The sequence below is a fragment of the Salmo salar genome, chromosome 01, assembly GCF_965601325.2.
Source record: "Salmo salar chromosome 01, fSalSal1, whole genome shotgun sequence".
NCBI classification, from domain to species: Eukaryota; Metazoa; Chordata; class Actinopteri; order Salmoniformes; family Salmonidae; genus Salmo; species Salmo salar.
The window spans coordinates 32,843,639-32,861,899 of NC_138291.1; the positions used below are offsets into that span (position 1 = coordinate 32,843,639).

The following is an 18,261-nucleotide window of genomic DNA, read 5'->3' on the forward strand; positions in this document are numbered from 1 at the left end:
TGCTTTAGCTCTCTCATATGCATAACGGTATTCCGCTCACGTTTAAGACTTTCTGCTGTGGAAACACTGAGGTGCTCGAGTGATGATGGAAAAGCGGGCGTCTAGGGGAACAGCTGTTTCTAATAATAGAATCCAAGGAAAATGTTCATCCCCAATGAGGGACAGAGCTGCAACGTCCCCCTTTCTCTCCTCCTCTCTCCTCCTTTTCTCTGTTCCCAGCCTTATGAGGCAGCAGCTCTCACTTAAAGCTATGTCATCCCAGGTTTATGCTGCTCATTAACAGTTTCTGTGGATTTGTAATTCCCCTATCTGTTATTTATTGTTTTACATGTACGGTAATTGGCTTGTATCTGTACTTTACTGATTAGCCTTCTAAATCTATCATGCTTTTTTCATACAATTCGCAAGTTCTCCAATATAGTCATTAATCTGTAAATAATATCTTATTTGTGCAAATTTGAGTATGACAGCCTGTATTTAATTGATTATATGCTTATATGGACTGAGAGGACCAACTCAATTACAGGAGGGTTCCATCTTTTGTGTAATAGTGGAAGTAAATACTGTTACATCTGCATTCTAGAAGCAGTTATCACTTACACATGGCGGAGGGTTGACAGGTACAGATCTCTTGGCCTTGATCATACACATCAATCTCGTATTGGCATTTATCAAGTATCAATGTTCTGAAGCAACTTTTTTTAATTACCAGCGCGGTCTAAGCAAAAGCAGTAGACATGCTTTAAAACCGACAAATAATTGAGTGTGTTCGCAGTTTAAAACATTACGTTTGTCCTTGGATAACCAGCTTATTGTTCCTTCATCTGTGAATAAGAAAGAAAAATGTGGAAATGTAACTCCAAAAAGCTTTTTTTTCATGAAAGTTTATTTCCCTGAAGCATGTTCTGAAATGCCTGCATAAGCATCTTTGCAAACTGCAACTAATGCTGGAAAGCTTGAACGCTGTGAGTGGAATCTTAACTGCAGCTTTGCAACCCAGATTAGACTGATAGAAACCGGAGTGATGCAACTCTCCCCTGCCAGCCCTCAGAAAAGGTTACCAGCAGTTAAGTGAAGCATTTTGAAGTGCGTTTCATCAAAATGCCTGCAAGGCTTTTTGGATGGCTGATATAAATGATCTCCATTCATTTTTAATCATTTGGTTTTGTTTGTCCTGTTTTCTGCTGTCCCCTTAACCGCAAGTCTTCAGATTGGGAAAAGATGCCGCAGTGCTGTCACTTGGATCAAACCACAGCAGTGGATCAAAAATAGCAGATTTTAAGACGGCCCCAGAACTGAGCCCTGGAGAACACCTCACTTGACCTTCGATAACACATCTAAAGAGAGGGCTAATTGAACATATAGATAAAGTATTCAACCGTTACAATTAGTATCTTCAAAGGCAATGGCATTTAATGTATACCGTATATAACAAAGAACATTAAAATGAGACATGGTGATTAAATGTAGTGTCATGTTAGTTCTCATCTCTTTCCCACAGCATGTTTTACTTTTTGCTCTTCTATTTATACGTAATTCTCTCTGTAATTTCACACTGCTGCAAACACTAGATAAATCTGGCACACCATTTTCAATATCAACACAGTACCAAATTACAACAAACACAGTTGAGATCTTTCTCATACAGATGTTTTGCTGTTGCCGGCACGTCTTTTTCTCAAAGACCTTGAGTGATCTTGAAGACCTTATGCACCTTGGCAACCGTCTCTGTCACCTAATGATCAGCTCTGTTATTATCATTCCATACCCTCCCCTCTCTCTCACACACTGTGATGCACACCAATTGATATGCGAGGAAAGTTACCCTCTGATATCGGACAGTGTGTTTATGGCAGAGACAAAATATTAGCTCTTTGCATTACACCTCAGGTTTATTGACACATCATCCTTCTTCTCTCTCATTTACTTATCTAAACTATCTCGAAAACCGACTTAACCTTCCGGCTTAGCCATTGATAGACACAACAATAGCTCATGTCGGCATCAAGCTTATCATGACTGCATGTAGCTTTTTATAAAGCCTTTATGCATCCCTCAAGTATACAGTGCCTATCATAAGTATTCACCCGCTTGGATTTTTTCACATTTTGTTGAGTTACAATGTGGGATTGAAATAGATGCAGTCAAATGACCAAAGCGCCCTCTAGAGGCCTCATGGGTGGAATGTTATTAATATTAATACGTTTCTTTCTTTTTTTCGCAGAAAATCTGTTTCTATGTCAAATGGTTTTGTTATATTTCTGTCTTCTGTGATGTATAAAAAGTGTAATATTGGGATGCAAACTCAAAATGTCATACATGTATCTGACACGGTACAGATGTCTTATTTCTTTATGCGTATAACCCTATGTGTTATGTGTTACCCTGGTCACCATAGAAGCACCCATCCGCAGCACCGCGCTCCAGCAGGTATATTTCACTGGTCACCCCCAAAGCCAATTCCTACTTTGGCCGCCTTTCCTTCCAGTTCTCTGCTGCCAATGACTGGAACGAACTGCAAAAATCACTGAAGCTGGAGACTCATATCTCCCTCACTAACTTCAAGCACCAGCTGTCAGAGCAGCTCACAGATCATTACACCTGTACATAGCCCATCTGTAAATAGCCCATCCATCTACCTCATCCCCATACTGTATTTTATTTATTTATTTATTTATTTTGCTCCTTTGTACCCTAGTATTTCCACATGCACATTCATCTTCTGCACATCTATCATTCCAGTGTTTTAATTGGTATATCGTAATTACCTCGCCACTGTGGCCTATTTTATTGCCTTACCTCCCTTATTTTACCTCATTTGCACACACTGTATATATACTTTTTTTCTACTGTATTATTGATTGTATGTTTGTTTATTCCATGTGTAACTCTGTGTTGTATGTGTCGAACTGATTTGCTTTATCTTGGCCAGGTCGCAGTTGTAAATGAGAACTTGTTCTCAACTAGCCTACCTGGTTAAATAAAGGTGAAATAAAAAAATGTGTGAAGTATATACTTTTGTTTCAAAGTAGATTTGTTTAAGACTACCAATAAACACTCTGTGTGACCCTGATTTAACCCGCTGCAGTAAAAGGTCGGGTTTTGTTTGGGGGGGGGGGGGGTCCCTGATCTACACAGAATTTTCCATAATGTTTTTTTATTTCACCTTTTATTTAAACCAGGTAGGCTAGTTGAGAACAAGCTCTCATTTGCAACTGCGACCTGGCCAAGATAAAGCCAAGCAGTTCGACACATACAACAACACATAGTTAAACATGGAATAAACCCATTCAATAATACAGTAGAAAAATCTATATACAGCATGTGCAAATGAGGTAGGATAAGAGATGTAAGGCAATAAATAGGCCATGGTGGCAAAGTAATTACAATATTGCAATTAAACACTGGAATGGTAGGATGTGCAGAAGATGAATGTGCAAGTAGAGATACTGGGGTGCAAAGGAGCAAGATAAATAAATACAGTATGGGGATGAGGTAGATTGGATGGGCTATTTACAGATGAGCTATGTACAGGTGCAGTGATCTGTGAGCTGCTCTGACAGCTGGTGCTTAAAGCTAGTGAGGGAGGTAAGAGTCTCCAGCTTCAGAGATTTTTGCAGTTCGTTCCAGTCATTGGCAGCGGAGAACTGGAAGGAGAGGCGGCCAAAGGAAGAATTGGCTTTGGGGGTGACCAGTGGAGATATACCTGCTGGAGCGCGTGCTACGGGTGGGTGCTGATATGGTGACCAGTGAGCTGAGATAAGGCGGGGCTTTATCTAGCAGAGACTTGTAGATGACCTGGAGCCAGTGAGTTTGGCGACGAGTATGAAGTGAGGGCCAGCCAACGAGATCATACAGGTCGCAGTGGTGGGTAGTAAATGGGGCTTTGGTGACGAAACGGATGGCACTGTGATAGACTGCATCCAATTTGTCGAGTAGAGTGTTGGAGGCTATTTTGTAAATGATATCGAAGTCGAGGATCGGTAGGATGGTCAGTTTTACCAGGGTATTTTTGGCAGCATGAGTGAAGGATGCTTTGTTGCGAAAGAGGAAGCTGATTCTAGATTTAATTTTGGATTGGAGATGTTTAATGTGAGTCTGGAAGGAGAGTTTACCTTCTAGCCAGACACCTAGGTATTTGTAGTTGTCCACATATTCTAAGTGAGAACCGTCCAGTGTAGTGATGCTGGACGGGCGGGCAGGTGCGGGCAGCGATCGGTTGAAGAGCATGCATTTAGTTTTACTTGCATTTAAGAGCAGTTGGAGGCCACGGAAGGAGAGTTCTATGGCATTGAAGTTCATCTGGAGGTTAGTTAACACAGTGTCCAACGAAGGGCCAGAGGTATACAGAATGGTGTAGTCTGCGTAGAGGTGGATCAAAGAATCACCAGTAGCGAGAGCGACATCATTGATGCAACCAGAGAATAGAGTCGGCCCGAGAATTGAACCCTGTGGCACCCCCATAGAGACTGCCAGAGGTCCGGACAACAGGCCCTCCGATTTGACATACTGAACTCTATCGGAGAAGTAGTTGGTGAACAAAGCGAGGCAATCATTTGAGAAACCAAGTGAAAAGAAAATTCTATAAATAATAAGACATAATAAGTTTCATGGACTCACTCTGTGTGCAATAATAGGGATTAACATGATTTTCAAATTAATACCCCATCTCTGAACCCCCCACACACAATTATCTATAAGGTCTCTCAGTCGAGTACTGAATTTCATGCACAGATTCAACCAACTTGAAAATGGCTGTCAACAACCAACTTGACCAAGCTTGAAGAATTTTGAAGCTAATAATGGGCAAATATAGCACAATCCAGGTGTGCAAAGCTCTTAGAGATTTACCCCAAATATGTTTTTAACATGTATTGACTCAGGGGGTCCATAGTTACAGTATCTAATCAAGATATATTAGTGTTGTATTTATTATTAATAAAAAAAAATATATTTTAGAATTTTTCTTCCACGGAGTATTTTGTGTGGATCATTTGACAAAAAATTGCAATTAAATACATTTTAATCCCACTTGTGACAATTAAAATGTGAAGAAATCCAAGAGGCGTGAGTACTTATGATAGGCACTGTAAGTGTAAACCGAGAGAACAACAGAGTAAACAGGTGAAAGTTCAAAGTGAAGTTAGATTGATGTTTGGGGTGCTGACGCAGGGGTATAGAGAAAGGGGAGAGTTTGAGGACCGGACGGATGGCGTGACAGGAGTGACCATGGGGCAGGTGATGGAGGTAGAGTACTGTAGATGCTCAGCCCCTCCAAGGAGCATAGGGGCCAAATGGAGCGGGCATGAGAGTTGCCTGAATGCTGCGCTTAATAAGAACTGACGTTACACAACTTCATTCACCTCAGCAGTACGTGGCCTTATTGCAGAGTCTGTGGTTGTGCCAAGTTATTTTTAAAAAGAAGGTGCAAACTGTGTGGGAGACTGCAGTGCAACACAGACTGACGGCAGAGACTCCGTCTGAATAATTGGTAAAACACTCACACATACTCATACTGTAAGTCAGTGGTTCCCAATCGTTTTCTGTTACTGTACAACCAACTGAATTTTGCTCTTCCCGGAGTACCCCTGATGTACCCACTCATGTGTATTTTACCAGTATGCCTATGGTCTCATGAGTCTTCTCAAGTACTCCCTGTACCACCAATCTTAGTACCCCTGGTTAGCAACCACTGATCTAATTCATACACTCATGCAGGTAGTCAGTCACACACTTAGCTACACACACAGACAACCCGACCAGACACCCACTCAAACACACAGACAAAGGACATTTACCCACGTGTGTTCTGGCCCTGGCCCACACACAGTGCCACACACAAATAGGCACACAGTGAACCATCCAAGAACAGAGAGCCAATCCCTCCCACAAACAAAATACACCATGTACTTTCCTATTGCTTAACCATCCCAACCCTTCTTCCTCTTCCACCCCCTAGGATTACACCATCACCATGTACTTCCAGCAGTCCTGGAGGGACAAGCGCTTGTCCTACACAGGGATTCCCCTCAACCTGACGCTGGACAACAGGGTGGCAGACTCGCTCTGGGTCCCTGACACCTACTTCATCAACGATAAGAAGTCCTTTGTGCACGGGGTCACAGTGAAGAACAGAATGATCCGACTGCATCCAGACGGAACTGTGCTCTACGGCCTCAGGTGAGTGTGTGCGTATCAGCGTTATGTGTTCTTGGGCCCCTCTGTAGCTCAGTTGGTAGAGCATGGCTCCTGCAATGCCAGGGTAGTGGGTTCGATTCCCAGGACCTCCCATACAATAAAAAAAATGTTTATACGCATGACCGTAAGTGTCTGCTTATATTTTTGGGAGTTGGGTGGTCCCTTGTTCAAGGGGGTTCATTTACCTACCTAAACAATATATACTGACAAAAGCACAGACCGCGGAGAGTGTGAGAAGGTCAGTTCTGGTGACTATGTAAAAAGGACATTCTACTCCAAAATAGAAACTTGCTGACATCTTAAATATAATTTTCCCTTCCAGAAATGAGCTCAGTAACATATTGGTCCATAAGATCAGGCAGGTGTGCTATGTATCACCTGATGTACTCCACCTGATGCAGCATAGTGTCTATAAATAGGCTGGGGGTTTTCCATCTGCATTTACCCAATTGGGCCCAAATATTAGCCAGAACACAAACTCTAGTTAGCAACTGATGTATCGATGACTTGGAATGTCATAAAAACATTCCACTGGCACTAAGGATCATGTACTGTGAATGTGTGTCTACCTGTTATACTTGACCCCTGTTACATTTAGCCTCCGTCTTCCCTATGAATTCAACGCCATTGGCGAGGACTAATGCGCATAAACCATGCCGCTGCTAAAAACTCAGGGTCTCAAATGGTGAATTTGACTAATTTCTTGGACTTGAGAAATAAGTGTAGCCTAGTAACACTAGAAAGCTCTGTGATCCTTCTCTTTTAACAGTGGGCATCAGAACTGCTTTCAAAGGTGTGTTTTCCCACAACTGCATTAAGAATGTTGTACAGTGACTGGACATGCATATTTCTCTCTCTGTGTGGCTCTCGCAATTTGAATGTGCCTCGAGAGGAATATAATTTTCTCTCATAGGATGTGACAGGCTGAACAATTGAATAGGTCAACTATTGTACTATGGGTTTGTCTGATTTTGCTGTTGCTTACTCATGTTGTTGGCTGTGGAAAGTTAAATGTGGATAACAATTTTTCATTAGATGATTCCAATAACCAAAGGTACTGGGTTACAGCTCCGCCTGGTTCTCATTTGGATCATACTGTAGGTGCCAGGTCTCGGACCCGGCGGGATCCGGTCCAATTTAACCTCTGTGTTTGTGCGTGTGTGCGTGCATGCGTGTCTATGTATTAGTGTCTGTGTGTGCATTTGTGTGAGCTTATGAGTGATAATGAGAGCCGCCCTTCATTTTTTTGCAGACTGGGGGTTGGTTTTAAGAGCATGCAACCAAAGCTCCTGCACATCATCTCTTGGTGTGTGTGTGCTGCAACTGTACTGGAAAAAACTGCACATAGGCAAGGAGACCATCCATTCCTCAAAGCCTTATCAAACAACTGCCATTGCTCTTTCTCCTCTGCCTCTGGAGTGTGTGAGGAAGATCATTTATGGATCCGTACTCCCCTGCAGTCCGGAGCGCGGGAACAGTGTAGACTCGTAGGCTACATGCTCCTTGTCTGGCTACCCAAACTCCTTGCACCCGCCAAACGCTACGTCACACCCATGCATGTTAATTTCTTCTCCACAATGAGTCTGGATCTGAGCACCTCCCCGACGATTTCTAGAATGGAAGTACATTCTAGACCATCTGATTGGTCCCAGAAACAGATGGGTTGGGGCCAGAACCAGAACACATGTGGGTAAAGCGTTGTTTATTGGCTTCGATACTCTGATTGGTTAGAGATGATCCAATCGCTGATTACTTATTTTGTACAACACCCCTCATTTTGACGTCACCACTTCAATGATGGCATCAGAGGAATTCAGTTTGAGTCGTCAGGCAAACATGCTACCCTCCTTGCCTCTGCAGTGCTGAGCCGCACCGAGCTAACGAAGGGAACTGAAGGGCAGCCACTGTCAATAATGCAGTGGAGATCAGAGGGATTCAGCGCTTTGGTGGGGGAGAATGATGACTTGACAGTTTTTCTAGTTAGATATCCTTTTTTTGAGCTACAAGGCAGATCTCTAGGGTTTGTAGGGAAGATCCAATACATGTTTATTACTTTAGTCGGGTGGCATATCTTGTAATCATGACAGTGGATGTGGATTTTGTCATTAGTGCTCTTTTGAATGTTTGTTCTAGCCAAAAAGTATAGTTTGTCTGGGAAGGCATTATTTGTGTTTTGTTTTCATTAACCAGCAGTTGCCGGGACTACCAGGGTCAGATTAAAGTAATCCTCCTTTAGCCAATCACAGACATTAATTTATCAATTAAGTGTGAGAGAGCAAAGGAAACCCAGTGGAAACTGAGGACCTCAAGGGCAAGAGTTAGTCACCCCATGCTGTAGCTCATTAACTGGCTGAGTTAAAAGCTAGCTGGTAGTTCTGGGAGATAACATCTGTCTCTAAGATTCAGGCAAGATGACGTCACCACAGTTAAACCCAGTAATCTGACTCAGATACATCTCCCTTTAACCTCATCAGCTCATCAGTGACCTCAGCTGCTGACAAGAGACTTGGCGTGTGATCTGAGTCACGGAACCAATGTGACCGTTGACTGGAATCAAACGTGTGTTGACAGCGAGACACACCCATCACAAAGAGGACAGTGTTAAGTCTCTGATCTAGTCGTTACCTCTGAAAGCTAACATCTGGCACTAACATCTGTCTTCAGGTCTCGGGCTAGGTTACATCATAGCGGAAGCTAACGACAACCAGGCAATCAATCCCATTAGCTACATTTGCATGAGTTGTTGTGATTGAGCTTAATGTCTAGATTAAAAGGCAGTTTGTGTGGTTCATATCTTTGTGAAGACGCTGCAGTGTTTTGTACACATCTATGTTGCTTGTTAGGTTAATTAGGGCTAAGAGGGAGTCGAGCATGTGGCTAACCTGGTGTGGTGCTGGAGTGGAAAGTCTTAGATGTGTGATTTGATTAAGTATTGGTTTATGGCTATATAAATGGGCCAGCAGGTAGCCTAGTGGTTAGAGTGTTGGGCCAGTAACCAAAAGGTTGCTAGATCGAATCCCCGAGCTGACAAGGTAAAAATCTGTCGTTCTGCCCCTAAACAAGGCAGTTAACCCACTGTTCCTTGGCCGTCATTGTAAATAAGAATTTGTTCTTAACTGACTTGCCTAGTTATATAAAAAATCATATTGTCTGTGCCCATTATAAATCTGAGGGGTTATTTTTGGTGCATAGAAATAGTGACTGTAGTATCATTTGGTGAAAACCCACTGGGCACAGACGTAATGTCAATTTCTAGTTTTGATTTACATTTGGTTGAGTTGTCAACTAACATGATTTCAACGTGAAATCAACAAAAAATGTCACCATGTTATTGGATTTAGGTTAAAAGTTGGGTGAATACACAATTCTCCAATCAGTTTTCCACGTTGATTTAAGTTCATCACATTACATGTTTTATTTTTTATTGCGTGGATACAACGTTGATTCAATAAGATTTGCCCAGTGGGAAGGCAAATGTATAACCATTTTGTTGTTTTGGTTGACGCCAAAGGATTTGGTTTTGTGTACCAGGTGGCTGAACAGCATGCTCCTTATTGGCATGAACATGTGTGCCAATAAATACATGATTATCACGGTAACATTTAGGGCCGGATTTATACCTGCCGTAGCAATGTTTATGCAACCGCTTTTGTTTACACATTGAAATCGAATTCACCCCACGAATTGACTGAATTGAAATTCAATACACACACCAACTGCCTATAGGCCAACACTCAACTCACCTTCAGCCTCTTCCTTAGTCCTTTGAAGGGCATATTTAAAGGTAGACTCAGCAACATGACATCATCATACACAGCAGGACAGATTGCCATGGCTCTTGCCAGTGTGGGCATGCCCACATACTAGTAGTTTGGCCGATTTGGATTCTGTTATTGTTGACGTCTGTAAGCAGGAAGTAGCCCCGCTGTGTATGATGACGTCTTATTGCTTAGTGTACCTTTAACAAATCCTTTTAATTGACATTTAAAGCTAGCCTACTGTAGAAAACAACATTAATATATTAAAATATTATTATTAGCTTGGTTTGAGTTGAGCTGTCAGCCTGTTGGGTGAGCAGCAGTGGCCTGGGTGCTGGCTGGCACGGGCCTGTGGAGAGATTCATTAGCAATAGCCATGCCTCTCAGGAGGATCAGGTGAGTCACCCTGCTGGCGCTGGCAGCTCCTGTCTGCCCCAACCATACGCTGCTCTCCCCAGGAGGACTACCAGGAAAACCTGCTCCGCTCGCCTCTCATCTCCAGTCCCCATCTCGTCTCTTTAAAGGTAAATGATGCCCAGTGCATCCAGTTACCCAGTGGTACTGTACTGTAGTGTACATCCCTTGTTGGGACCAGTTTATAGTTACAGGAACTGATGATGTTTCAGTTCTCCAAATATCCCTGACCACTGCTGCAATACTTTTGTTTGTTAACAATAAACAATATATCTTTGGTATGGCTCTGTCATTTCCTAAGGCACTTTATACGTAAATATCCTATGCCAGATTGTAATTTTCTTTGACACGTAGTCATGTAATGCTAGGGTATTATGAACCATGACTACGTAATTGTTATGATACTCAGTCGAGCATTACTAATTGACTAACATCCTGAACCATGGTTATGTCTTAAGCACAGCCCTGTCGTTCTACATTGCACTAACAGACAGTTACTACGCACCATAAGCATGTCATTCATGTGGCTATCTGTCAGTGTCAGTGTCTCCCCTGCTCTGATGTCTCTCTCTGATGTCTGGGCCCATTGTGAGTGAGTGCCTGTCTGTGTATAATCTGAATACTACTCTGTCGTTCAGTCTTCCTCTCGTCTTCTCTCCCTGTCTCCCTCACGAGATCACCCCGAAATAACTTGCATGTCATTGTGACAACTTTTGACTTTCATCTGCTTCGCTCCTCACACACAATTCTACCAGTTTCACGTTGAGCAGGGAGACGTCTTCACACTCGAATGCTGCAGAATTATTATTCCCCGCAGACCACACAATTATTCAGCCAGTGTGCTTCTGCCTGCTGCCTACAGTGAGCCGGCTATATTTAGGCTGCCTGGAATGACCTCACCACTTACTGTAGTGTACACGTCTGCTGCTTCGCTACCTTCACGTTTTTAATGTATCCATCAATACGCATATGGCCAGTCTGAATGGTCACTGCACACGCTATCAAACAGTAGGCCTATTCGTTATGCTCAATGAAGATTGATTGAATATGGCAACATGTTTTTAATTCAACCTTTAATCAAATCCAGCATAACATTCATTGCTGTAATTACTAATTTTTAGGCAGCACTGCCACCTCTACTCCCGGTGCTTCAGCATGTGAAGGAAAAGAGAGTGTCTGTGTGATTAACATTTTATGAAGTATAGCAGTCAAAACAAAAAGCTTTAATCGCAGTAAAATGTTAGATTATTTAACAGAACAACATCTCTCTAGCTAGCACCCTTTTCCAGTTTGTTGTATTTTTAAAGCAAGACAATAGAGTTGAGGATGTTTTACCTTCGTCTTCCCCTGGAAAACAATATCAATCGTTACTGAGTGGACTATCCTGGCTAAATGAAATTACAATCTTATAACCACTATAACTGCAGACATTTTCAGAGCATCATTTCTCCAATATCAGTCATCCCAGTAGATAAGATTCCTCTCACATTAACAATGCAATACTCTCACCAACTGCATCAGCCATCTCAGAAAACACAAACCAATACTAATGCTGCAGTCAGTCACACCCGTAACATCTATCACGTAACATGACACTTATTACCATCACGGATGCAAAGCCCACCCCTTTTCCTGATATGTGTTTGATCTGCATTGATCTGATGGGGAGGGGATGTTACACACTGGGGTAATAGATTGGGAGTGGGCATAGTGGTCCGAGCTCCCTGCTGGAAAGTAGGGTAAACCCTTACTGACACCCCTACGGTATGGAGGAGCTGATGCTCTATTTTTACCCCATCTCTGCAGCTGCTTTATAATTCATCCAGACCACCCTAATGCATTTGGTGGGTTTGAGACATGGTCGACAGCCAAAGAATATTCAGCTGCAGAAATGTTTGATGAAATGCTGAATATTCATGCCCAGGGCTTTTCAGTTCTCAACATCGTTGCGGCTGAAATTGACAGATATTGGTCTCACTGGACACTCGCTATCACTCAGTGAGGAGAATGGCTATGGGCCAGTGAGATTCATTTTTACAAGGCAGGGCTCTTGGATTGGACGACGACCAGGACTAATGCACAGCAGACCACCACTGGACTTTTAGAATGCCCTTTACATGGATGGTTGTATTGCTACATTCCAAATCCATCCCTTGCCACTTGGGACTACATCTAGATCTGAAAGGATTGGATTGGTATACTAAACAGTATTGTTATAGATCAGCCTTCACTTCTGATAGGCAATATTGGAGATAACTATCCAATGCTTTCAGATCAACGTACTATAGGTGGATAGGTACAGTGAGGGGGAAAAAGTATTTGATCCCCTGTTGATTTTTTTACGTTTGCCCACTGACAAAGAAATGATCAGTCTATAATTTTAATGGTAGGTTTATTTGAACAGTGAGAGACAGAATAACAACAAAAAATCCAGAAAAACAATGATTTGCATTTTAATGAGGGAAATAAGTATTTGACCCCTCTGCAAAACATGACTTAGTACTTGGTGGCAAAACCCTGGTTGGCAATCACAGAGGTCAGACGTTTCTTGTAGTTGGCCACCAGGTTTGCACACATCTCAGGAGGGATTTTGTCCCACTCCTCTTTGCAGATCTTCTTAAGGTTTCGAGGCTGACGTTTGGCAACTCGAACCTTCAGCTCCCTCCACAGATTTTCTATGGGATTAAGGTCTGGAGACTGGCTAGGCCACTCCAGGACCTTAATGTGCTTCTTCTTGAGCCACTCCTTTGTTGCCTTGGCCGTGTGTTTTGGGTCATTGTCATGCTGGAATACCCATCCACGACCCATTTTCAATGCCCTGGATGAGGGAAGGAGGTTCTCACCCAAGATTTGACGGTACATGGCCCTGTCCATCGTCCCTTTGATGCGGTGAAGTTGTCCTGTCCCCTTAGCAGAAAAACACCCCCAAAGCATAATGTTTCCACCTCCATGTTTGACGGTGGGGATGGCGTTCTTGGGGTCCTAGGCAGCATTCCTCCTCCTCCAAACACGGCGAGTTGAGTTGATGCCAAAGAGCTCCATTTTGGTCTCATCTGACCACAACACTTTCACCCAGTTGTCCTCTGAATCATTCAGATGTTCATTGGCAAACTTCAGACGGGCATGTATATGTGCTTTCTTGAGCAGGGGGACCTTGCGGGCGCTGCAGGATTTCAGTCCTTCACGGCGTAGTGTGTTACCAATTGTTTTCTTGGTGACTATGTTCCCAGCTGCCTTGAGATCATTGACAAGATCCTCCCGTGTAGTTCTGGGCTGATTCCTCACCGTTCTCATGATCATTGCAACTCCACGAGGTGAGATCTTGCATGGAGCCCCAGGCCGAGGGAGATTGACAGTTCTTTTGTGTTTCTTCCATTTGCGAATAATCGCACCAACTGTTGTCACCTTCTCACCAAGCTGCTTGGCAATGGTCTTGTAGCCCATTCCAGCCTTGTGTAGGTATACAATCTTGTCCCTGACATCCTTGGAGAGCTCTTTGGTCTTGGCCATGGTGGAGAGTTTGGAATCTGATTGATTGATTGCTTCTGTGGACAGGTGTCTTTTATACAGGTAACAAGCTGGGATTAGGAGCACTCCCTTTAAGAGTGTGCTCCTAATCTCAGCTTGTTACCTGTATAAAAGACACCTGGGAGCCAGAAATCTTTCTGATTGAGAGGGGATCAAATACTTATTTCCCTCATTAAAATGCAAATCAATTTATAACATTTTTGACATGCGTTTTTCTGGATTTTTTGTTGTTATTCTGTCTCTCACTGTTCAAATAAACCTACCATTAAAATTATAGACTGATCCTGTCTTTGTCAGTGGGCAAATGTACAAAATCAGCAGGGAATCAAATACTTTTTTCCCTCACTATATGGGCATTGGGATGGATTTCAAATTTAGCCTGTACTACTATGCTTTTTATGTTTTGGCGATGGTTTCGTCACCCAAAACAAACGAGTGGCATCTTGAGTGAGTTTTAGGTACTCAGCGATGCATGATATTTTGCGGCAGGAGAAGCTGGAGAATAAATGGGGAAACTGCAGAGGATCCCTGGAAATGTCTCAAACAGCTAGAGGGCTCAGGTTGGGTTAGGTGAATGCATTGCTGGCTATGACTCACATCCTGGCAATCTCACTGTGTGTGTGTGTGTGTGTGTGTGTGTGTGTGTGTGTGTGTGTGTGTGTGTGTGTGTGTGTGTGTGTGTCACGTCTCTTCTCCTCTCATTTTACACGGATTATGCAGTGGAAAAGGGACACAGACACTTTACAGTAATGGTTCCCTGTTCACAATGATAAACCAATGTGCAAACATGTTAGAAGCACTTATTCTCTGAACATCTTATGTAATTTATGCGACATCTTTTTGAGTGAGGACCCATTACACCTTTTTGTTTGTCTGAATTTGCGGGTTTTACATACCAGCCAAGCTTCTGGGAGAGCGCAATGATTTTGATTAGTTATGAACAGTGACTCCTCCACACTATGCTTTAAGTTTAATTCTTTACTCAGCATAAGCTGTTTACATTAAAATCAATATTAAATCGACATCCTATTCTTATCGTATGTGGTTTCTGAGCAGTGAGAACACAACAACAGATGTAACTCTGACCCTTTCCCTTCCAAGGACCAGCCAACCCCTCGGCAAGCAGCCTGTAATAACATGGCTGCATGTGGCCACAACCTTGACCCTTTTCTGTCAGAGACCGAATGAACGCAATGAGTACATAAGCACAGCAATCTCACTGTTTGGGAACATTTTGGGTTGAATCAATACTAAAAGAATGAAAGCAGTGTAGCACAAATTCAATCCAAAATAGTCAAATTGAAGTGTGCTCCTTCAAATGAGACCTCAAAGCGAAGAAGTCACGGATTTTAAAGTCCACCGATTGCCTGGATTTTTTTTGTGTTAATTCTTAATTAATCATAGTGCTAATTAAGATGGAACATGGAGCATTTCAAAGAGGGAGGGCACAGTCATGACTTAAGCAGTATGAAGGCAATTATGGGTGAGAAACAGAGAGTTCAATTTCCAGTGAAACCATGGAAGGATTTGTGCAATAGAATGCTGAGTATGTACTGTGTGTGCTTCCTGAGTCATTGTGTGCGAGAAGGATGCGTTTTTCATTTCTCTCCGTTATTAGGTCAACCTTTTTCACTGTGCACCTGAAAGTGTTTATATAAAATGTTATGAAATGTAACACACACCCCAAAAAACCGACATATTAAGTAGGTTTCGTATTTTCTGTTGTTTCTCTGTACTCCTTGTATATGATATACAGTATGTGTGTTCACACAGATTTTATACTGTATGCTCTGCAATTGTAAGGACATACATCATGGTAAGGGTTTGTGAGACATTAGTCCTATGGGATGTGGGGGTATATTTAACATTTCTGTGCTAGATACAAGAAAATTATAGAATGTCTACCTTCCTCTACTTCTCTCTCTCTACATTCCTACTCCCCCTCTCTCTCGTTATCACTCTCTTTATCCCCCCCCCCCCCCCTCAGGATCACCACTACGGCAGCTTGCATGATGGATTTGCGTAGATACCCTCTGGACGAGCAGAACTGCACCCTGGAGATCGAGAGCTGTGAGTGCCAGTGTGTGTGTGTGTGTGTGTGTGTGTGTGTGTGTGTGTGTGTGACATCACTGTAGAGGCTTATCTCAGCTTCACTTGTGCCGTTTATCAATACTGGGAATGTTTACGAAAGCTTGTCCCTACACACAGATCTGAGGTCTATGTGACTGTATGGGTGCTATTGAATAAACCCTAAGGGACAGTTTCCAGACCCAGATTGAGGCTATTAATGTAGTAAAACACACTTTCAATGGAGATTTCCTATTGAGCATGCTTTTTAGTCCAGGAATAGGCATAATCTAGGTTACTGAAACTGGCCCAAGCTACATTTTACAATTCTAACATTCTTTCTGTTTTACTTAATCTACACATCTCATGACGACTTTCTCTCAGTCCATTCATTTTCACACATTATTCTGTTACACAGGTCTATGTGCCTCAGGTAAGGGATTCATCTATTCCAAAGCGTAGCAAAATATCTCTCCCAACGAGGACATAACGTACATTAAGCAGGAAAAAAAATACAGCACTTTACGCCAACTAATGCAAACTGGCGTTTCTTGTTAAATCAAACTTGGCCAGAGTGCCATTTAAATAATAGATGGTACCTGCATGCATAGTTAAATCAATCTGCACAGACGTGGACGCTTGGCTTTGGGTATTATGACAAGGTTCTGGAAATCACTATTAGATCTTGTGGAGCTGCTGGATTAATGAATTGACCGGGTTGATGTATTTAATACTTTTGGCAACACCTTACTCAAACCCTCTATCATGTCATCTGTCTTAATTATGACATAGAATTTACCTAGCGTAATAATAATTTTTAAGCAACAATAAAGACAAACGTTTATTACTCTTCGATGCACCAACACTGCTAGCACTGATGTGGCCTTAAAGTTATTATCTTAATTTACATTTTTGTCATTTATTTCATTTTATACCCTAATGGGAAATATCGGGTCCAACCTTTGCACTTTGCAGTTTCTAGCTGTTGGCAATCTGGTCCAGTTTCTAGCTTTGGACAATCTGGTCCAGTTTCTAGCTGTGGACAATCTGGTCCAGTTTCTAGCTGTGGACAATCTGGTCCAGTTTCTAGCTGTGGACAATCTGGTCCAGTTTCTAGCTGTGGACAATCTGGTCCAGTTTCTAGCTGTGGACACTGATACATGGGAAAACATCCAGTTCTGCTGTTTTATTCTTCTGTCTCATTAAAAAAATCTCCATATTGGTCTACACATTTCTTTACACGCCATTCTCCTATACCCTTATGGCTTCAGGGGTGATCTGATAACCCAAGACCCTCTCACACATACATTAAATGGGGAATGGGAAAGAAAGACAAAACCACTGAGTACAGACAGTAAGGAGAAGCAGCTAATTCCCTGAAATCCTGCGGTTCCCTTTAGATAAGCGGAGGAGTCTGAGGGGAGAAAAAGCCAACCCAGTCCAATTAAGTTTGCCTAATTACTGAAAGGCCAATAACTGACTGTTTCATTCCTGTTCCATCTAATACCAGGCAAAGAGAAGTGTTAGAAAAAGACTTGACCCAGCGCTTCAGACAAGTACACTCTCAATGACACAGCAGCTTTCTGCCTGTCTATGTTGAATGGCGTTCCATTCTGTCAGATTCTCAGGTGGGTACACCGCCCGTGACATACGGTAGGTAGCCTTCTGTCTGTCCATTTTAGATGATGTAACAGTCTCTCCCTCTCACAGATGGGTACACCACTGATGACATCGAGTTCTACTGGAAAGGTGATAATTCAGTGACTGGGGTGGAGAACATCGAACTTCCCCAATTCTCTATTATAGACTACCACATCCAATCCACAAAAGCAGTGTTTGCTACAGGTAACAATCTGATTACTAACCCTTACAATAGTCTATTATTAATTAAAGTTTCTGATGTTCCACTTAAGAGTGTCTAACATTAGAGAATGTGGCAGAATGTAACTGCCACATAAGCACCGGGTAGAAGTTCTCTCAGGCACAAAGATAGGATAATCTTACCCCTAAATGCTAAACTGACCTTAGTTCAGCGTCTAGGGGGAAACTTTATCCTACTCCGACGTGAAAACTGTGTTTGGTCTCCCAGGCTCCTACCCGAGGCTCTCTCTGAGTTTTAAGCTGAAGAGGAACATTGGCTACTTCATCCTACAGACCTACATGCCCTCCACCCTGATCACCATCCTATCCTGGGTCTCCTTCTGGATCAACTATGACGCGTCTGCGGCCAGAGTCGCTTTAGGTCGGTGTCTTTGGGTTATTCTATGGGTTGTCCATGTGGGGGGCTTTAGGTCGG

General features: G+C 42.7%; 1 protein-coding gene across 1 annotated transcript in view; it reads left to right on the forward strand.

The window, feature by feature from the left end:
• The window catches only part of LOC106600539 (gamma-aminobutyric acid receptor subunit beta-1), a 39,973-nt gene that overhangs the window by 14,400 nt on the left and 7,312 nt on the right, over window positions 1-18,261 (forward strand). Inside the window, exons 4-7 of the mRNA XM_014191965.3 lie at window positions 5,960-6,180; window positions 15,886-15,968; window positions 17,676-17,810; window positions 18,055-18,207. Coding sequence (XP_014047440.1) covers window positions 5,960-6,180; window positions 15,886-15,968; window positions 17,676-17,810; window positions 18,055-18,207 — 592 coding nt within the window. The remainder of the gene's footprint in view (window positions 1-5,959; window positions 6,181-15,885; window positions 15,969-17,675; window positions 17,811-18,054; window positions 18,208-18,261) is intronic.